This window comes from Salmo trutta, chromosome 5, assembly GCF_901001165.1.
Source record: "Salmo trutta chromosome 5, fSalTru1.1, whole genome shotgun sequence".
In the NCBI taxonomy this organism is placed as follows: Eukaryota; Metazoa; Chordata; class Actinopteri; order Salmoniformes; family Salmonidae; genus Salmo; species Salmo trutta.
Window position 1 is genome coordinate 10,483,252 of NC_042961.1, and position 23,382 is coordinate 10,506,633.

Below are 23,382 nucleotides of genomic sequence, written 5' to 3' on the forward strand. Positions count from 1 at the left end.
TGGCAGTAACTAACCCTAGCATCAGCCCTAACCCAAGCATCAGCCCTAACCCTAGCTTCATGTCCACATCCTGGCAGTAACTAACCTCAGCATCAGCCCTAACCCTAGCTTCATGTCCACATCCTGGCAGTAACTAACCCTAGCATCAGCCCTAACACTACCTTCATGTCCACATCCTGGCAGTAACCCTAGCATCAGCCCTAACACTACCTTCATGTCCACATCCTGGCAGTAACCCTAGCATCAGCCCTAACACTACCTTCATGTCCACATCCTGGCAGTAACTAACCCTAGCATCAGCCCTAACCCTAGCTTCATGTCCACATCCTGGCAGTAACTAACCCTAGCATCAGCCCTAACACTACCTTCATGTCCATATCCTGGCAGTAACCCTAGCATCAGCCCTAACACTACCTTCATGTCCACATCCTGGCAGTAACCCTAGCATCAGCCCTAATCCTAGCTTCATGTCTACATCCTGGCAGTAACTAACCCTAGCATGAGTCCTAACCCTAGCATCAGCCCTAAGCCTAGCTTCATGTCCACATCCTGGCATTAACTAACCCTAGCATCAGCCCTAACCCAAGCATCAGCCCTAACCCTACCTTCATGTCCACATCCTGGCAGTAACTAACGCTAGCATCAGCCCTAACACTACCTTCATGTCCACATCCTGGCAGTAACCCTAGCATCAGCCCTAACACTACCTTCATGTCCACATCCTGGCAGTAACCCTAGCATCAGCCCTAACACTACCTTCATGTCCACATCCTGGCAGTAACTAACCCTAGCATCAGCCCTAATCCTAGCTTCATGTCTACATCCTGGCAGTAACTAACCCTAGCATGAGTCCTAACCCTAGCATCAGCCCTAACCCTAGCTTCATGTCCACATCCTGGCAGTAACCCTAGCATCAGCCCTAATCCTAGCTTCATGTCCATATCCTGGCAGTAACTAACCCTAGCATCAGTCCTAACCCTACCTTCATGTCCACATCCTGGCAGTAACTAACCCTTGCATCAGTCCTAACCCTAGCATCAGCCCTAATCCTAGCTTCATGTCCACATCCTGGCAGTAACTAACCCTAGCATCAGCCCTAACCCTAGCTTCATGTCCACATCCTGGCAGTAACCCTAGCATCAGCCCTAATCCTAGCTTCATGTCCACATCCTGGCAGTAACCCCAGCATCAGCCCTAACCCTAGCTTCATGTCCACATCCTGGCAGTAACCCTAGCATCAGCCCTAACCCTACCTTCATGTCCACATCCTGGCAGTAACCCTAGCATCAGCCCTAGTCCTAGCTTCATGTCCACATCCTGGCAGTAACTAACCCCAGCATCAGCCCTAACCCTAGCTTCATGTCCACATCCTGGCAGTAACTAACCCTAGCATCAGCTCTAACCCTACCTTCATGTACACATCCTGGCAGTAACCCTAGCATCAGCCCTAACTCTAGCTTCATGTCCACATCCTGGCAGTAACCCCAGAATCAGTCCTAACCCTAGCTTAATGTCCACATCCTGGCAGTAACCCTAGCATCAGTCCTAATCCTAGCTTCATGTCCACATCCTGGCAGTAACTAATCCTAGCATCACCCCTACCCTAGCTTCATGTCCAACTCCTGGCAGTAACTAACCCCAGCATCAGCCCTAACATCATGTCCACGTCCTGGCAGTAACTAACCCTAGCATCAGCCCTAACCCTAGCTTCATGTCCACATCCTGGCAGTAACTAACCCTAGCATCAGCCCTAACCCTAGCTTCATGTCCACATCCTGGCAGTAACTAACCCTAGCATCAGCCCTAAGCCTAGCTTCATGTCCACATCCTGGCAGTAACTAACCCTAGCATCAGCCCTAACCCTAGCTTCATGTCCACATCCTGGCAGTAATCCTAGCATCAGTCCTAACCCTACCGTCATGTCCACATCCTGGCAGTAACTAACCCTAGCATCAGCCCTAACCCTAGCTTCATGTCCACATCCTGGCAGTAACTAACCCTAGCATCAGCCCTAACCCTAGCTTCATGTCCACATCTTGGCAGTGACCCTAGAATCAGTCCTATCCCTAGCATCAGCCCTAACCCTAACTTCATATCCACATCCTGGCAGTAACTAACCCTAGCATCAGCCCTAACCCTACCTTCATGTCCACATCCTGGCAGTAACCCTAGCATCAGCCCTAATCCGAGCTTCATGTCCACATCCTGGCAGTAACTAACCCTAGCATCAGCCCTAACCCTACTTTCATGTCCACATCCTGGCAGTAACTAACCCTAGCATCAGTCCTAACCCTAGCATCATGTCCACATCCTGGCAGTAACCCTAGCATCAGTCCTAACCCTAGCATCAGCCCTAACCCTAGCTTCATGTCCACATCCTGGCAGTAACTAACCTCAGCATCAGCCCTAATCCTAGCATCATGTCCACATCCTGGCAGTAACTAACCTCAGCATCAGCCCTAACCCTAGCTTCATGTCCACATCCTGGCAGTAACTAACCTCAGCATCAGCCCTATCACTACCTTCATGTCCACATCCTGGCAGTAACCCTAGCATCAGCCCTAACCCTAGCTTCATGTCCATATCCTGTAGTAACCCTAGCATCAGCCCTAACCCTACCTTCATGTCCACATCTTGGCAGTAACTAACCCTAGCATCAGTCCTAACCCTAGCATCAGCCCTAACCCTAGCTTCATGTCCACATCCTGGCAGTAACCCTAGCATCAGCCCTAACCCTACCTTCATGTCCACATCCTGGCAGTAACCCTAGCATCAGCCCTAATCCTAGCTTCATGTCCACATCCTGGCAGTAACTAACCCTAGCATCAGCCCTAACCCTAGCATCAGCCCTAACCCTAGCATCAGCCCTAACCCTAGCTTCATGTCCACATCCTGGCAGTAACCCTAGCATCAGTCCTAACCCTACCTTCATGTCCACATCCTGGCAGTAACCCTAGCATCAGCCCTAACCCTACCTTCATGTCCACATCCTGGCAGTAACTAACCCTAGCATCAGTCCTAACCCTAGCTTCATGTCCACATCCTGGCAGTAACTAACCCTAGCATCAGCCCTAACCCTAGCATCAGCCCTAACCCTAGCATCATGTCCACATCCTGGCAGTAACCCTAGCATCAGTCCTAACCCTACCTTCATGTCCACATCCTGGCAGTAACCCTACCATCAGTCCTAACCCTGGCATCAGCCCTAACCCTAAATTCATGTCCACATCCTGGCAGTAACTAACCCTAGCATCAGCCCTAACCCAAGCATCAGCCCTAACCCTAGCTTCATGTCCACATCCTGGCAGTAACTAACCTCAGCATCAGCCCTAACCCTAGCTTCATGTCCACATCCTGGCAGTAACTAACCCTAGCATCAGCCCTAACACTACCTTCATGTCCACATCCTGGCAGTAACCCTAGCATCAGCCCTAACCCTAGCTTCATGTCCACATCCTGGCAGTAACCCTAGCATCAGCCCTAACACTACCTTCATGTCTACATCCTGGCAGTAACCCTAGCATCAGCCCTAACCCTAGCTTCATGTCCACATCCTGGCAGTAACTAACCCTAGCATCAGCCCTAACACTACCTTCATGTCCACATCCTGGCAGTAACCCTAGCATCAGCCCTAACACTACCTTCATGTCCACATCCTGGCAGTAACCCTAGCATCAGCCCTAACACTACCTTCATGTCCACATCCTGGCAGTAACTAACCCTAGCATCAGCCCTAACCCTAGCTTCATGTCCACATCCTGGCAGTAACTAACCCTAGCATCAGCCCTAACCCTAGCATCAGCCCTAACCCTAGCATCATGTCCACATCCTGGCAGTAACCCTAGCATCAGTCCTAACCCTACCTTCATGTCCACATCCTGGCAGTAACCCTACCATCAGTCCTAACCCTGGCATCAGCCCTAACCCTAAATTCATGTCCACATCCTGGCAGTAACTAACCCTAGCATCAGCCCTAACCCAAGCATCAGCCCTAACCCTAGCTTCATGTCCACATCCTGGCAGTAACTAACCTCAGCATCAGCCCTAACCCTAGCTTCATGTCCACATCCTGGCAGTAACTAACCCTAGCATCAGCCCTAACACTACCTTCATGTCCACATCCTGGCAGTAACCCTAGCATCAGCCCTAACACTACCTTCATGTCCACATCCTGGCAGTAACCCTAGCATCAGCCCTAACACTACCTTCATGTCCACATCCTGGCAGTAACTAACCCTAGCATCAGCCCTAACCCTAGCTTCATGTCCACATCCTGGCAGTAACTAACCCTAGCATCAGCCCTAACACTACCTTCATGTCCATATCCTGGCAGTAACCCTAGCATCAGCCCTAACACTACCTTCATGTCCACATCCTGGCAGTAACCCTAGCATCAGCCCTAATCCTAGCTTCATGTCTACATCCTGGCAGTAACTAACCCTAGCATGAGTCCTAACCCTAGCATCAGCCCTAAGCCTAGCTTCATGTCCACATCCTGGCATTAACTAACCCTAGCATCAGCCCTAACCCAAGCATCAGCCCTAACCCTACCTTCATGTCCACATCCTGGCAGTAACTAACGCTAGCATCAGCCCTAACACTACCTTCATGTCCACATCCTGGCAGTAACCCTAGCATCAGCCCTAACACTACCTTCATGTCCACATCCTGGCAGTAACCCTAGCATCAGCCCTAACACTACCTTCATGTCCACATCCTGGCAGTAACTAACCCTAGCATCAGCCCTAATCCTAGCTTCATGTCTACATCCTGGCAGTAACTAACCCTAGCATGAGTCCTAACCCTAGCATCAGCCCTAACCCTAGCTTCATGTCCACATCCTGGCAGTAACCCTAGCATCAGCCCTAATCCTAGCTTCATGTCCATATCCTGGCAGTAACTAACCCTAGCATCAGTCCTAACCCTACCTTCATGTCCACATCCTGGCAGTAACTAACCCTTGCATCAGTCCTAACCCTAGCATCAGCCCTAATCCTAGCTTCATGTCCACATCCTGGCAGTAACTAACCCTAGCATCAGCCCTAACCCTAGCTTCATGTCCACATCCTGGCAGTAACCCTAGCATCAGCCCTAATCCTAGCTTCATGTCCACATCCTGGCAGTAACCCCAGCATCAGCCCTAACCCTAGCTTCATGTCCACATCCTGGCAGTAACCCTAGCATCAGCCCTAACCCTACCTTCATGTCCACATCCTGGCAGTAACCCTAGCATCAGCCCTAGTCCTAGCTTCATGTCCACATCCTGGCAGTAACTAACCCCAGCATCAGCCCTAACCCTAGCTTCATGTCCACATCCTGGCAGTAACTAACCCTAGCATCAGCTCTAACCCTACCTTCATGTACACATCCTGGCAGTAACCCTAGCATCAGCCCTAACTCTAGCTTCATGTCCACATCCTGGCAGTAACCCCAGAATCAGTCCTAACCCTAGCTTAATGTCCACATCCTGGCAGTAACCCTAGCATCAGTCCTAATCCTAGCTTCATGTCCACATCCTGGCAGTAACTAATCCTAGCATCACCCCTACCCTAGCTTCATGTCCAACTCCTGGCAGTAACTAACCCCAGCATCAGCCCTAACATCATGTCCACGTCCTGGCAGTAACTAACCCTAGCATCAGCCCTAACCCTAGCTTCATGTCCACATCCTGGCAGTAACTAACCCTAGCATCAGCCCTAACCCTAGCTTCATGTCCACATCCTGGCAGTAACTAACCCTAGCATCAGCCCTAAGCCTAGCTTCATGTCCACATCCTGGCAGTAACTAACCCTAGCATCAGCCCTAACCCTAGCTTCATGTCCACATCCTGGCAGTAATCCTAGCATCAGTCCTAACCCTACCGTCATGTCCACATCCTGGCAGTAACTAACCCTAGCATCAGCCCTAACCCTAGCTTCATGTCCACATCCTGGCAGTAACTAACCCTAGCATCAGCCCTAACCCTAGCTTCATGTCCACATCTTGGCAGTGACCCTAGAATCAGTCCTATCCCTAGCATCAGCCCTAACCCTAACTTCATATCCACATCCTGGCAGTAACTAACCCTAGCATCAGCCCTAACCCTACCTTCATGTCCACATCCTGGCAGTAACCCTAGCATCAGTCCTAACCCTACCTTCATGTCCACATCCTGGCAGTAACCCTAGCATCAGCCCTAACCCTAGCATCAGTCCTAACCCTAGCTTCATGTCCACTTCCTGGCAGTAACCCTAGCATCAGCCCTAACCCTAGCTTCATGTCCACATCCTGGCAGTAACTAACCCTAGCATCAGCCCTAACCCTAGCTTCATGTCCACATCTTGGCAGTGACCCTAGAATCAGTCCTATCCCTAGCATCAGCCCTAACCCTAACTTCATATCCACATCCTGGCAGTAACTAACCCTAGCATCAGCCCTAACCCTACCTTCATGTCCACATCCTGGCAGTAACTAACCCTAGCATCAGCCCTAAACCTACCTTCATGTCCACATCCTGGCAGTAACCCTAGCATCAGCCCTAACCCTAGCATCAGTCCTAACCCTAGCTTCATGTCCACATCCTGGCAGTAACTAAGCCTAGCATCAGCCCTAACCCTACCTTCATGGCCACATCCTGGCAGTAACACTAGCATCAGTCCTAACCCTACCTTCATGTCCACATCCTGGCAGTAACTAACCCTAGCATCAGTCCTAACCCTAGCATCAGCCCTAAACCTAGCTTCATGTCCACATCCTGGCAGTAACCCTAGCATCAGCCCTAACCCTACCTTCATGTCCACATCCTGGCAGTAACCCTAGCATCAGCCCTAATCCTAGCTTCATGTCCACATCCTGGCAGTAACTAACCCTAGCATCAGCCCTAACCCTAGCTTCATGTCCACATCCTGGCAGTAACCCTAGCATCAGCCCTAATCCTAGCTTCATGTCCACATCCTGGCAGTAACCCCAGCATCAGCCCTAACCCTAGCTTCATGTCCACATCCTGGCAGTAACCCTAGCATCAGCCCTAACCCTACCTTCATGTCCACATCCTGGCAGTAACCCTAGCATCAGCCCTAGGCCTAGCTTCATGTCCACATCCTGGCAGTAACTAACCCCAGCATCAGCTCTAACCCTACCTTCATGTGCACATCCTGGCAGTAACCCTAGCATCAGCCCTAACTCTAGCTTCATGTCCACATCCTGGCAGTAACCCCAGAATCAGCCCTAACCCTAGCTTAATGTCCACATCCTGGCAGTAACCCTAGCATCAGTCTTAATCCTAGCTTCATGTCCACATCCTGGCAGTAACTAATCCTAGCATCACCCCTACCCTAGCTTCATGTCCAACTCCTGGCAGTAACTAACCCCAGCATCAGCCCTAACATCATGTCCACATTCTGGCAGTAACTAACCCTAGCATCAGCCCTAACCCTAGCTTCATGTCCACATCCTGGCAGTAACTAACCCTAGCATCAGCCCTAACCCTAGCTTCATGTCCACATCCTGGCAGTAACTAACCCTAGCATCAGCCCTAAGCCTAGCTTCATGTCCACATCCTGGCAGTTACTAACCCTAGCATCAGCCCTAACCCTAGCTTCATGTCCACATCCTGGCAGTAATCCTAGCATCAGTCCTAACCCTACCTTCATGTCCACATCCTTGCAGTAACTAACCCTAGCATCAGTCCTAACCCTAGCATCAGCCCAAAGCCTAGCTTCATGTCTACATCCTGGCAGTAACTAACCCTAGCATCAGCCCTAACCCTAGCTTCACCTCCACATCCTGGCAGTAACTAACCCTAGCATCAGCCCTAACCCTAGCTTCATGTCCACATCCTGGCAGTAACTAACCCTAGCATCAGCCCTAACCCTAGCTTCATGTCCACATCTTGGCAGTGACCCTAGAATCAGTCCTATCCCTAGCATCAGCCCTAACCCTAACTTCATATCCACATCCTGGCAGTAACTAACCCTAGCATCAGCCCTAACCCTACCTTCATGTCCACATCCTGGCAGTAACTAACCCTAGCATCAGCCCTAAACCTAGCTTCATGTCCACATCCTGGCAGTAACCCTAGCATCAGTCCTAACCCTACCTTCATGTCCACATCCTGGCAGTAACCCTAGCATCAGCCCTAACCCTAGCATCAGTCCTAACCCTAGCTTCATGTCCACATCCTGGCAGTAACTAAGCCTAGCATCAGCCCTAACCCTACCTTCATGTCCACATCCTGGCAGTAACACTAGCATCAGTCCTAACCCTACCTTCATGTCCACATCCTGGCAGTAACTAACCCTAGCATCAGTCCTAACCCTAGCATCCGCCCTAAACCTAGCTTCATGTCCACATCCTGGCAGTAACCCTAGCATCAGCCCTAACCCTACCTTCATGTCCACATCCTGGCAGTAACCCTAGCATCAGCCCTAGTCCTAGCTTCATGTCCACATCCTGGCAGTAACTAACCCCAGCATCAGCCCTAACCCTAGCTTCATGTCCACATCCTGGCAGTAACTAACCCTAGCATCAGCTCTAATCCTAGCTTCATGTCCACATCCTGGCAGTAACTAACCCTAACATCAGCTCTAACCCTACCTTCATGTCCACATCCTGGCAGTAGCCCTAGCATCAGCCCTAACTCTAGCTTCATGTCCACATCCTGGCAGTAACCCCAGCATCAGCCCTAACCCTAGCTTAATGTCCACATCCTGGCAGTAACCCTAGCATCAGTCCTGATCCTAGCTTCATGTCCACATCCTGGCAGTAACTAATCCTAGCATCAGCCCTAACCCTAGCTTCATGTCCATCTCCTGGCAGTAACTAACCCAGCATCAGCCCTAACCCTAGCATCATGTCCACATCCTGGCAGTAACTAACCCTAGCATCAGCCCTAACCCTAGCTTCATGTCCACATCCTGGCAGTAACTAACCGTAGCATCAGCTCTAACCCTAGCTTCATGTCCACATCCTGGCAGTAACCCTAGCATCAGCCCTAAGCCTAGCTTCATGTCCACATCCTGGCAGTAACTAACCCTAGCATCAGCCCGAACCCAAGCTTCATGTCCACATTCTGGCAGTAACTAATCCTAGCATCAGCCTAACCCTAGCTTCATGTCCAACTCCTGGCAGTAACTAACCCCAGCATCAGCCCGAATCCTAGCTTCATGTCCACATCCTGGCAGTAACCCTAGCATCAGCCCTCTACCTAGCTTCATTTCCACATCGTGGTAGTAACTAACCCTAGCATCAGCCCTAACCCTAGCTTCATGTCCACATCCTGGTAGTAACAAACCCCAGCATCAGCCCTAACCCTAACTTCATGTCCACATCCTGGCAGTAACTAACCCTAGCATCAGTCCTAACCCTAGCTTCATGTCCACATCCTGGCAGTAACCCTGGCATCAACCCTAACCCTAGCTTCATGTCCACATCCTGGTAGTAACTAACCCTAGCATCAGCCCTAAACCTAACTTCATGTCCAGATCCTGGCAGTAACCCTAGCGTCAGCCCTAACCCTAGCTTCATGTCCACATCCTGGCAGTAACCCTAGCATCAGCCCTAACCCTAGCATCAGCCCTAACCCTAGCTTCATGTCCACATCCTGGCAGTAACTAACCCTAGCATCAGTCCTAACCCTACCTTCATGTCCACATCCTGGCAGTAACTAACCCTAGCATCAGTCCTAACCCTAGCGTCATGTCCACATCCTGGCAGTAACCCTAGCATCAGTCCTAACCCTACCTTCATGTCCGCATCCTGGCAGTAACTAACCCTAGCATCAGTCCTAACCCTAGCATCAGTCCTAACCCTAGCTTCATGTCCACATCCTGGCAGTATCTAACCATAGCATCAGCCCTAACCCTAGCATCAGCCCTAACCCTAGCTTCATGTCCACATCCTGGCAGTATCTAACCCTAGCATCAGCCCTAACCCTAGCATCAGCCCTAACCCTAGCATCATCTCCACATCCTGGCAGTAACCCCAGCATCAGCCCTAACCCTAGCTTCATCTCCACATCCTGGCAGTAACCCCAGCATCAGCCCTATGCCTAGCTTCATTTCCACATTCTGGCAGTAACTAACCCTAGCATCAGCCCTATCCCTAACTTCATCTCCAAATCCTGGCAGTAACCCTAGCATCAGCCCTAACCCTAGCTTCATGTCCACATCCTGGCAGTAACTAACACTAGCATCAGCCCTAACCCTAGCTTCATGTCCACATCCTGGCAGTAACCCTAGCATCAGTCCTAACCCTACCTTCATGTCCACATCCTGGCAGTAACTAACCCTAGCATCAGTCCTAAACCTTACATCAGCCCTAACCCTAGCTTCATGTCCACATCCTGGCAGTAACTAACCCTAGCATCAGCCCTAACCCTAGCTTCATGTCCACATCCTGGCAGTAACTAACCCTAGCATCAGCCCTAACCCTACCTTCATGTCCACATCCTGGCAGTAACCCTAGCATCAGCCCTAATCCTAGCTTCATGTCCACATCCTGGCAGTAACTAACCCCAGCATCAGCCCTAACCATAGCTTCATGTCCACATCCTGGCAGTAACTAACCCTAGCATCAGCCCAAACCTAGCTTCATGTCCACATCCTGGCAGTAACTATCCTTAGCATCAGCTCTAACCCTAGCTTCATGTCCACATCTTGGCAGTAACCCTAGCATCAGCCCTAACTCTAGCTTTATGTCCACATCCTGGCAGTAACCCCAGCATCAGCCCTTACCCTAGCTTGATGTCCACATCCTGGCAGTAACTAACCCCAGCATCAGCCCTAAGCCTAGCTTCATGTCCACATCCTGGCAGTAACTAACGCTAGCATCAGCCCTAACCCAAGCTTAATGTCCACATCCTGGAAGTAACTAATCCTAGCATCAGCCCTAACCTTAGCTTCATGTCCAACTCCTGGCACTAACCCCAGCATCAGCCCGAACCCTAGCTTCATGTTCACATCCTGGCAGTAACCCTAGCATCAGTCCTAACCCTAGCTTCATGTCCACATCCTGGCAGTAACTAACCCTAGCATCAGCCCTAACCCTAGCATCAGCCCTAACCCTACCTTCATGTCCACATCCTGGCAGTAACCCTAGCATCAGCCCTATTCCTAGCTTCATGTCCAAATCCTAACCCTAACCCTGGCAGTAACTAACCCTAGCATCAGCCGTATCCTTAACTTCATGTCCAAATCCTGGCAGTAACCCTAGCATCAGCCGTAACTGTAGCTTCATGTCCACATCCTGGCTGTAAATGACCTTAGCATCAGCCCTATACCTAGCTTCATGTCCACATCCTGGCAGTAACCCTAGCATCAACCCTAACCCTAGCTTCATGTCCACATCTTGGCAGTAACGAACCCCTGCTCAGCCCTAACCCTTGCTTCATGTCCACATCCTGGCAGTAACCCTAGCATCAGTCCTAACCCTACCTTCATGTCCACATCCTGGCAGTAACTAACCCTAGCATCAGCCCTAAACCTAGCTTCATGTCCACATCCTGGCAGTAACTAACCTTAGCATCAGCCCTAACCCTAGCATCAGCTCTAAACCTAGCTTCATGTCCACATCCTGGCAGTAACTAACCCTAGCATCAGTCCTAACCCTAGCTTCATGTCCACATCCTGGCAGTAACTAACCCTAGCATCAGTCCTAACCCTAGCTTCATGTCCACATCCTGGCAGTAACTAACCCTAGCATCAGTCCTAACCCTACCTTCATGTCCACATCCTGGCAGTAACTAACCCTAGCATCAGTCCTAACTCTAGCTTCATGTCCACATCCTGGCAGTAACTAACCCTAGCATCAGTCCTAACCCTAGCTTCATGTCCACATCCTGGCAGTAACTAACCCTAGCATCAGTCCTAACCCTACCTTCATGTCCACATCCTGGCAGTAGCTAACCCTAGCATCAGTCCTAACCCTAGCTTCATGTCCACATCCTGGCAGTAACTAACCCTAGCATCAGCCCTAACCCTAGTTTCATGTCCACATCCTGGCAGTAACTAACCCTAGCATCAGCCCTAACCCTAGTTTCATGTCCACATCTTGGCAGTAACTAACCCCAGCATCAGCCCTAATCCTAGTTTCATGTCCACATCCTGGCAGTAACTAACCCTAGCATCAGCCCTATCCCTAACTTCATCTCCAAATCCTGGCAGTAACCCTAGCATCAGCCCTAACCCTAGCTTCATGTCCGCATCCTGGCAGTAACTAACCCTAGCATCAGCCCTAACCCTAGCTTCATGTCCACATCTTGGCAGTAACCCTAGCATCAGTCCTAACCCTAGCATCAGCCCTAACCCTAAATTCATGTCCACATCCTGGCAGTAACTAACCCTAGCATCAGCCCTAACTTCATGTCCACATCCTGGCAGTAACTAACCCTAGCATCAGCCCTAACCCTACCTTCATGTCCACATCCTGGCAGTAACCCTAGCATCAGCCCGAACCCTAGCATCAGTCCTAACCCTAGCTTCATGTCCGCATCCTGGCAGTAACTAACCCTAGCATCAGTCCTAACCCTAGCATCAGTCCTAACCCTAGCTTCATGTCCACATCCTGGCAGTATCTAACCCTAGCATCAGCCCTAAACCTAGCAACAGCCCTAACCCTAGCTTCATGTCTACATCCTGGCAGTAACTAACCCTAGCATCAGTCCTAACCCTAGCATCAGCCCTAACCCTAGCTTCATGTCTACATCCTGGCAGTAACTAACCCTAGCATCAGTCCTAACCCTAGCATCAGTCCTAACCCTAGCTTCATGTCCACATCCTGGCAGTATCTAACCCTAGCATCAGCCCTAACCCTACCTTCATGTCCAAATCCTGGCAGTAACTCACCCTAGCATCAGCCCTAACCCTAGCATCAGTCCTAACCCTAGCATCAGCCCTAACCCTAGCTTCATGTTCACATCCTGGCAGTAACTAACCCTAGCATCAGCCCTAACACTACCTTCATGTCCACATCCTGGCAGTAACCCTAGCATCAGCCCTAATCCTAGCTTCATGTCCACATCCTTGCAGTAACTAACCCTAGCATCAGCCCTAACCCTAGCTTCATGTCCACATCCTGGCAGTAACTAACCCTAGCATCAGCCCTAACCCTAGCTTCATGTCCACATCTTGGCAGTAACCCTAGCATCAGTCCTAACCCTAGCATCAGCCCTAACCCTAAATTCATGTCCACATCCTGGCAGTAACTAACCCTAGCATCAGCCCTAACCCTAACTTCATGTCCACATCCTGGCAGTAGCCCTAGCATCAGTCCTAACCCTACCTTCATGTCCACATCCTGGCAGTAACCCTAGCATCAGCCCTAACCCTAGCATCAGTCCTAACCCTAGCTTCATGTCCGCATCCTGGCAGTAACTAACCCTAGCATCAGTCCTAACCCTAGCATCAGTCCTAACCCTAGCTTCATGTCCACATCCTGGCAGTATCTAACCATAGCATCAGCCCTAACCCTAGCATCAGCCCTAACCCTAGCTTCATGTCCACATCCTGGCAGTATCTAACCCTAGCATCAGCCCTAACCCTAGCATCAGCCCTAACCCTAGCATCATCTCCACATCCTGGCAGTAACCCCAGCATCAGCCCTAACCCTATCTTCATCTCCACATCCTGGCAGTAACCCCAGCATCAGCCCTATTGCTAGCTTCATGTCCACATCCTGGCAGTAACTAACCCTAGCATCAGCCCTATCCCTAACTTCATCTCCAAATCCTGGCAGTAACCCTAGCATCAGCCCTAATCCTAGCTTCATGTCCACATCCTGGCAGTAACTAACACTAGCATCAGCCCTAACCCTAGCTTCATGTCCACATCCTGGCAGTAACCCTAGCATCAGTCCTAACCCTAGCTTCATGTCCACATCCTGGCAGTAACTAACCCTAGCATCAGCCCTAACCCTAGCTTCATGTCCACATCCTGGCAGTAACTAACCCTAGCATCAGCCCTAACCCTACCTTCATGTCCACATCCTGGCAGTAACCCTAGCATCAGCCCTAGCATCAGCTCTAGACCTAGCTTCATGTCCACATCCTGGCAGTAACTAACCCTAGCATCAGCCCTAACCCTACCTTCATGTCCACATCCTGGCAGTAACTAACCCTAGCATCAGTCCTAACCCTAGCTTCATGTCCACATCCTGGCAGTAACTAACCCTAGCATCAGTCCTAACCCTACCTTCATGTCCACATCCTGGCAGTAACTAACCCTAGCATCAGTCCTAACCCTAGCATCATGTCCACATCCTGGCAGTAACTAACCCTAGCATCAGCCCTAACCCTAACTTCATGTCCACATCCTGGCAGTAATCCTAGCATCAGTCCTAACCCTAGCTTCATGTCCACATCCTGGCAGTAACTAACCCTAGCAACAGCCCTAACCCTAGCTTCATGTCCACATCCTGGCAGTAACTAACCCTAGTGTAACCGAAGTGAAATGGCTGGTTAGTTAGCGGTGGTGCACGCTAATAGCGGTTCAATCGGTGACGTCACTTGCTCTGTGACCTGAAGTAGTTGTTCCCTTTGCTCTGCAAGGGCCGCGGCTTTTGTGGCGCGATGGGTAACGATGCTTCGTGGGTGTCAGTTGTTAATGTGTGCAGAGCCCAGGTTGGGGCGAGGAGAGGGACGGAAGCTATACTGTTACACTAGTATCAGCCCTACACCTAGCTTCGTGTCCACATCCTGGCAGTAACCCTAGCATCAGCCCTAACCCTAGCTTCGTGTCCACATCCTGGTAGTAACTAACCCTAGCATCAGCCCTAAGCCTAGCTTCATGTCCACATCCTGGCAGTAACCCTGGCATCAACCCTAACCCTAGCTTCATGTCCACATCCTGGTAGTAACTAACCCTAGCATCAGCCCTAAAGCTAACTTCATGTCCAGATCCTGGCAGTAACCCTAGCGTCAGCCCTAACCCTAGCTTCATGTCCACATCCTGGCAGTAACTAACACTAGCATCAGTCCTAACCCTACCTTCATGTCCACATCCTGGCAGTAACTAACCCTAGCATCAGTCCTAACCCTAGCGTCATGTCCACATCCTGGCAGTAACCCTAGCATCAGCCCTAACCCTAGCATCAGTCCTAACCCTAGCTTCATGTCCGCATCCTGGCAGTAACTAACCCTAGCATCAGTCCTAACCCTAGCATCAGTCCTAACCCTAGCTTCATGTCCACATCCTGGCAGTATCTAACCATAGCATCAGCCCTAACCCTAGCATCAGCCCTAACCCTAGCTTCATGTCCACATCCTGGCAGTATCTAACCCTAGCATCAGCCCTAACCCTAGCATCAGCCCTAACCCTAGCATCATCTCCACATCCTGGCAGTAACCCCAGCATCAGCCCTAACCCTAGCTTCATCTCCACATCCTGGCAGTAACCCCAGCATCAGCCCTATTGCTAGCTTCATGTCCACATCCTGGCAGTAACTAACCCTAGCATCAGCCCTATCCCTAACTTCATCTCCAAATCCTGGCAGTAACCCTAGCATCAGCCCTATGCCTAGCTTCATGTCCACATCCTGGCAGTAACTAACACTAGCATCAGCCCTAACCCTAGCTTCATGTCCACATCCTGGCAGTAGCCCTAGCATCAGTCCTAACCCTACCTTCATGTCCACATCCTGGCAGTAACCCTAGCATCAGCCCTAACCCTAGCATCAGTCCTAACCCTAGCTTCATGTCCGCATCCTGGCAGTAACTAACCCTAGCATCAGTCCTAACCCTAGCATCAGTCCTAACCCTAGCTTCATGTCCACATCCTGGCAGTATCTAACCATAGCATCAGCCCTAACCCTAGCATCAGCCCTAACCCTAGCTTCATGTCCACATCCTGGCAGTATCTAACCCTAGCATCAGCCCTATCCCTAGCATCAGCCCTAACCCTAGCATCATCTCCACATCCTGGCAGTAACCCCAGCATCAGCCCTAACCCTAGCTTCATCTCCACATCCTGGCAGTAACCCCAGCATCAGCCCTAATCCTAGCTTCATGTCCACATCCTGGCAGTAACTAACACTAGCATCAGCCCTAACCCTAGCTTCATGTCCACATCCTGGCAGTAACCCTAGCATCAGTCCTAACCCTACCTTCATGTCCACATCCTGGCAGTAACTAACCCTAGCATCAGTCCTAAACCTAGCATCAGCCCTAACCCTAGCTTCATGTCCACATCCTGGCAGTAACTAACCCTAGCATCAGCCCTAACCCTAGCTTCATGTCCACATCCTGGCAGTAACTAACCCTAGCATCAGCCCTAACCCTACCTTCATGTCCACATCCTGGCAGTAACCCTAGCATCAGCCCTAGCATCAGCTCTAGACCTAGCTTCATGTCCACATCCTGGCAGTAACTAACCCTAGCATCAGCCCTAACCCTACCTTCATGTCCACATCCTGGCAGTAACTAACCCTAGCATCAGTCCTAACCCTAGCTTCATGTCCACATCCTGGCAGTAACTAACCCTAGCATCAGTCCTAACCCTACCTTCATGTCCACATCCTGGCAGTAACTAACCCTAGCATCAGTCCTAACCCTAGCATCATGTCCACATCCTGGCAGTAACTAACCCTAGCATCAGCCCTAACCCTAACTTCATGTCCACATCCTGGCAGTAACCCTAGCATCAGTCCTAACCCTAGCTTCATGTCCACATCCTGGCAGTATCTAACCATAGCATCAGCCCTAACCCTAGCATCAGCCCTAACCCTAGCTTCATGTCCACATCCTGGCAGTATCTAACCATAGCATCAGCCCTAACCCTAGCAACAGCCCTAACCCTAGCTTCATGTCCACATCCTGGCAGTAACTAACCCTAGTGTAACCGAAGTGAAATGGCTGGTTAGTTAGCGGTGGTGCACGCTAATAGCGGTTCAATCGGTGACGTCACTTGCTCTGTGACCTGAAGTAGTTGTTCCCTTTGCTCTGCAAGGGCCGCGGCTTTTGTGGCGCGATGGGTAACGATGCTTCGTGGGTGTCAGTTGTTAATGTGTGCAGAGCCCAGGTTGGGGCGAGGAGAGGGACTTAAGCTATACTGTTACACTAGTATCAGCCCTAAACCTAGCTTCGTGTCCACATCCTGGCAGTAACCCTAGCATCAGCCCTAACCCTAGCATCAGCCCTAACCCTAGCTTCATGTCCACATCCTGGCAGTAACTAACCCTAGCATCAGTCCTAACCCTACCTTCATGTCCACATCCTGGCAGTAACTAACCCTAGCATCAGTCCTAACCCTAGCTTCATGTCCACATCCTGGCAGTAACCCTGGCATCAACCCTAACCCTAGCTTCATGTCCACATCCTGGTAGTAACTAACCCTAGCATCAGCCCTAAACCTAACTTCATGTCCAGATCCTGGCAGTAACCCTAGCGTCAGCCCTAACCCTAGCTTCATGTCCACATCCTGGCAGTAACCCTAGCATCAGCCCTAACCCTAGCATCAGCCCTAACCCTAGCTTCATGTCCACATCCTGGCAGTAACTAACCCTAGCATCAGTCCTAACCCTACCTTCATGTCCACATCCTGGCAGTAACTAACCCTAGCATCAGTCCTAACCCTAGCGTCATGTCCACATCCTGGCAGTAACCCTAGCATCAGTCCTAACCCTACCTTCATGTCCACATCCTGGCAGTAACTAACCCTAGCATCAGCCCTAACCCTAGCTTCATGTCCACATCCTGGCAGTAACGAACCCCAGCATCAGTCCTAACCCTAGCTTCATGTCCACATCCTGGCAGTAACTAACCCTAGCATCAGCCCTAACCCTAGCTTCATGTCCACATCCTGGCAGTAACTAACCCTAGCATCAGCCCTAACCCTAGCTTCATGTCCACATCCTGGCAGTAACTAACCCTAGCATCAGTCCTAACCCTAGCTTCATGTCCACATCCTGGCAGTAACTAACCCTAGCATCAGCCCTAACCCTAGCTTCATGTCCACATCCTGGCAGTAACTAACCCTAGTGTAACCGATGTGAAATGGCTAGTTAGTTAGCGGTGGTGCGCGCTAATAGCGGTTCAATCGGTGACGTCACTTGCTCTGAGACCTGAAGTAGTTGTTCCCCTTGCTCTGCAAGGGCCGCGGCTTTTGTGGCGCGATGGGTAACGATGCTTCGTGGGTGTCAGTTGTTAATGTGTGCAGAGCACAGGTTGGGGCGAGGAGAGGGACGGAAGCTGTACTGTTACACTAGTATCAGCCCTAAACCTAGCTTCATGTCCACATCCTGGCAGTAACTAACCCTAGCATCAGTCCTAACCCTAGCTTCATGTCCACATCCTGGTAGTAACTAACCCTAGCATCAACCCTAACCCTAGCTTCATGTCCACATCCTGGTAGTAACTAACCCTAGCATCAGCCCTAACCCTAGCTTCATGTCCACATCCTGATAGTAACTAACCCTAGCATTAGCCCTAACCCTACCTTCATGTCCACATCCTGGCAGTAAACCTTGCCCTAGCATCATCCCAGTTCAACCCTAGGTTGAAAATATACAGGTTAACCCAACGTAATTATTACATCTGGCAGCATTCGAAAATAAACAAATTAATTGGACCAGTGCCATTGATAACAACTGGCACCATTGCTAACTAGCAACGCTGGCCCCATTTTCTCAAAGAGTTATGGGATATTAGAACCCTGTTGTCTTAACCTTTGACATCTTCAACCTAGGTTCAAACCTAACCACAACCCTAACCTCAACCACAGCCCTTGCTACAACCATAACCCTAACCTCAACCCTGGAAACAACCCTAACCAACAACCCTCTCCACAACCCTAACCCTCAACCACAACCCTAACCCTTAACAACAACCCTAGCCTCAACCACAAACCTAACAGTGCTTCATGTCCACATCCTGGTTCAATCCTAACTCTAGCCTCAAAACTAGCCCGTTTCATGTCCAAATCCCTGTTCAATCTTAACCCTAGCCTCAACCACAAACCTAACCCAAATTTCACATTACTCTAACCATAGCCTTGTGGTCAACCCTGGCTCAACCCTAATCCCAAAATATGGCTCCCCCAAATCTGAATTCACAATTTAACCTGTGGTTACAACCAAGGAAACAACTAACCAAAATTAAACAATTTAATTTTTCAAACTCTGGAGACTCTGATTTAACCAAAAGGGGGAAGTGAACTCATTTTAAATGGCATTGGGTCAGTTAAAGGCCAGTCAATTACATTTTAATTATGAGAATGAATGTCTGTGTTGTCCAATGTCATATATACATTATGTACAGTATGTCTATTCTGTGACCCTCTCAGGTTCAGTCCAGACAAACACCTCCTGGCAGTGGGCTCAGTGGAGAGTACGGTTGACCTGTATGACCTTACATTGGGCCCCACACTCAATCGCGTGGGCTACTGTAAGGACATCTCCAGCTTCGTTATCCAGATGGACTTCTCTGCAGACAGCAGGTTCATCGAGGTATGCCACACTGAACGTGAAGTAGAATACAGCTGGAGGGGTTTTAAAAACAGACTGAGTTTTGTTGTTGTTACAAGCCATGGGGGTTTTGATAGGCTGACATACATACTGTATTTTCTAAACCGCACACAAAATAGTGGAATGAGGTCCATTTTCTTTTGCTGTCAAGGTCATTATGTTTGAATAGTCTAGTAAAAGCCTTTTTTTTTACCATTGTGGCAACCGTGTCAGTGTTGTCTTTTTAATACAGCCCTCTTGACCATTTGATCATGTTGCACAGTGTGTTCTCACCATGATGGATACTCGTATATCCATTCCAAAGCATGCTGAGAGTGGAAAATACCTATATTTAGACTCACACATATATGGCAGGCAGGTCAAAATCGTTTATAGCCAAGTCCCCTTCTAGTTAACAGTAGCCTGGAGCCGCCCCAGAATAACCTGACAGGCTTCAGTGTGCTAAAAAGGAGCCCTATCTGAGGTATTTGAGGTATTCCTATAGACTCAGACCCATTCTTTGCTGTTATGGAAAGCTTTACCCCTTTTATGAAATGTCGCTATGACTGCCACATGACGACCAGAGAAAGAGTAAGATGGTGACTTGGCCTTCTAAATTTAACCTGTCCTCAGCGTACAATTACAAGCACATGTGACTGTGCCTTGAAGGGGAGGGACAAGTATAGTTTGCCATGGTCCTCCTGCAATTTTAAGTTATATAATGGAGTAACCTCATTACGATTTCATTGTAAATCCATATTTTGGTTGATTAAAAGCACAAGAATTAACATGAAGTAGTGATGAAGCTTCTAAATCTTTAACACATTTGTAATATGGAAAATGATATGCCACTTTATTTTCTTTCCTTCCTAGCTGTGCAGACTGTGCTGTACAGACAGTGCTGGTAGATGCAGTGCCTTCAGAAAGTATTCACACCCCTTGACTTTGTCCACATTTTGTTGTGTTACAGCCTGAATTTAAAATGGATTAAATTGAGATTTTGTATCACTGGCCTCACACTGTACCTCAGTGTCAGTGGAATTATGTTTTTTAGAAATTTTAACAAATGTTATTAAAAATGAAAAGCTGAAATGTCAAGTCAATAAGTATTCAACCCATTATGACAAGCCTAAATAAGTTCAGATGTAAAAATGTGCTTAACAAGTCACATAAGTTGCATGGACTCACTCTGTGTACAATAATAGTTTTTAGCATGATTTTTGAATGACTACCTCATCTCTTTACCCCACACATACAATTATCTGTAAGGTCCCTCAGTCGAGCAGTGAATTTGAAACACAAAGACCAGGTAGGTTTTCCAATGCCTCGCAAAGAAGGGCACTTATTGAATATCCCTTTGAGCATGGTGAAGTTATTAATTACACTTTGGATGGTGTATCAATACACCCAGTCACTACAAAGATACAGGCGTCCTTCCTAGCTCAGTTCTCAGAGAGGAAGTAAACCACTCAGGGATTTCACCATGAGGCCAATGGTGACTTTAAAACAGTTAGTTTAATGGCTGTGATAGAAAACTGAGGACGGATCAACAACATTGTAGTTACTCCACAATACTAAACTAAATGACAGAGTGAAAAGAAGGAAGCCGGTACAGAATAAATATCCCAAAACATGCATCCTGTTTGCAATAAGGGACTAAAGTAAAACTGCCAAAAATGTGGCAAAGAAAATGAACTTTATGTCTTGAATACAAAAGCGATATGTTTGGGGCAAATCCAATACAACACTGAGTACCACTCTTCATATTTTCAAGCATGGTGGTGGCTGCGTCATGTTACGGGTATGCTTGTCATCTGCAAGGACGAGGGAGTTTTTTAGGAAAGAAAGAAACAGAATAGAGCTAAGCACAGGAAAAATCCTAGAAAAAAACCTGGTTCAGTCTACAGACACTGGGAGACACATTCACCTTTCAGCAGGATAATAACCTAAAACACAAGGCCAAATATACACTGGAGTTGCTTACCAAGACAACGTTGAATGTTCCTGAGTGGCATAGTTACAGTTTTGACTTAAATCGTCTTGACAATTATGACAAGACTTGAAAATGTCTGTCTAGCAATGATCAACAACAACCAACTTGACAGAGCTTGAATAATTTTTTTTAAAGAATGTGGAAAATATTGTACAATCCTGGTGTGCAAAGCTCTTAGACACACCCAGAATGACTCACAGCTGTATTTGTTGCCAAAGGTGACTAACATGTATTGATTGATTCAGGGCTGTGAATACATACTGTATGTAAATTACATTTCATTTTCAAACATTTCTAAAAGCATGTTTTCACTTTGTCATTATGGGGTATTGTGTGTTGATGGGTGAGGGGAAAAAATGCATTTAATCCATTTTGAATTCCGGCTGTAACAACAAACTGTGGAATAAGTCAAGGGGTATGAATACTTTCTGAAGGCACAGTACACTGGATGACTGATGTATTTCAGACAGTTACAATATTCTGACCTCTGGTTGTGTGCGCATATGCATGAGTGTGTATTCTGACGTGTCACTGGCTGTGTGTCGACAGGTGTCTACAGGAAACTATAAGCGCCAGGTGCATGAGATGCCTTCTGGGAAAATGGTAACAGAACAGACTGTGATTGACAGGATCACCTGGGCCACCTGGACCAGGTAGAATGATTCATTGTAGTCACTGGAATTCAATCAAACCCACATACTCTCCAAAATCAAACTGAGATCAATATTCAGTAAGGAATGCAAATACTGCATGGTAACACTATTGAGATATGGCGTCAACAACGGGAGCTAAACATAACATCTCACTCTGTTAGGGACTTTGTAATATGGGAATGCAAGGTGAAGTGGTACAAAGACATTGCTGGTTCAACTTGTTTTTGAGCTTTAGGCTAGTTGAAGCCATCTGGGCACGTTTGCGTACGGAAGTTTAGTGGGCACACCTAGACATGTTGTTTTGTAGTTGTGTTTGAGTGTTATTGATCAATGGAATAATGGAGGTCAATCAATACTGTCTGCAGCACAGCAGTCGCTGTTCACTTCTCATGAATAGACCCCAAACTTCCTCTAACATCACTCTCCCCAAGGTTAATGGGTTAAAATACATTCTGCATATAGACCGTAGCATACTCATTTCGAAACATGTACAGAAAAACAAATGTCTGGTTGAGATCTTTTGAAGTATGCAGGAATCTTTTTAAATGTTTTATATATATTGCATATGTTTTACTACTGAGAAGAGTACTATATAGTAATTCAGTTGACTTGGAGGGAACATTTAAAAGGTTATTCTTTGGTGGACTAATGTCCTCTCAGTACTGGCAGGCCTGTGGTTTTGTTCAGCATATTCTGCAGTCTGATCATGGCTTGTCTCTCTCATTCCTTCTCAGTATCCTGGGAGATGAGGTGCTGGGGATCTGGCCACGGAATGCTGATAAGGCTGACGTCAACTGTGCCTGTGTCTCCCACGCCGGCCTCAACGTGGTCACCGGGGACGACTTTGGACTGGTCAAGCTCTTCGACTTCCCCTGCACTGAGAAGTTTGTGAGTGCTTCACTTCCTCTCAACAACATCACTGTGATAGCTTTTAAAGATATGTAGTTACTGAAGCCATAGAACACAGACTGCTGGCTGAGGCTCCATCTGGGGAGGTGGGCCAGTAACCGAAAGGTCGCTAGTTTGAATCCCCGAGCTGACTGGATGAAAAACAATTTGCCCTTGAGCAAAGCACTTAACCCTAATTGCTCCTGTAAGTGCTCTGGATGAGAGCATCAGCAAAAAAAAAAATACAAGTGTTTAATTAATACTTATTTTGATCCTCTGCAGGCCAAACACAAGCGTTACTTTGGGCACTCGGCACACGTGACCAACATTCGCTTCTCCTATGATGATAAATATGTGATCAGCACTGGAGGAGACGACTGCAGGTATGCAGAGCTTGTTACCGGGTTTAAACATGTCAGATTAATTACGTTAAAGCTA

At 48.6% G+C, this 23,382-nt stretch overlaps 1 protein-coding gene across 5 annotated transcripts in view; it reads left to right on the top strand.

Annotated features, from left to right (window-relative positions):
* LOC115193641 (echinoderm microtubule-associated protein-like 6) overlaps positions 1 to 23,382 on the top strand; it is a 123,614-nt gene that overhangs the window by 97,418 nt on the left and 2,814 nt on the right. For all 5 annotated transcript variants that reach the window (XM_029752481.1, XM_029752483.1, XM_029752482.1 and 2 more), the window contains 4 exons: positions 19,251 to 19,413; positions 21,953 to 22,056; positions 22,791 to 22,944; positions 23,227 to 23,327. In XM_029752481.1, the coding sequence (XP_029608341.1) occupies positions 19,251 to 19,413; positions 21,953 to 22,056; positions 22,791 to 22,944; positions 23,227 to 23,327 (522 nt within the window). The remainder of the gene's footprint in view (positions 1 to 19,250; positions 19,414 to 21,952; positions 22,057 to 22,790; positions 22,945 to 23,226; positions 23,328 to 23,382) is intronic.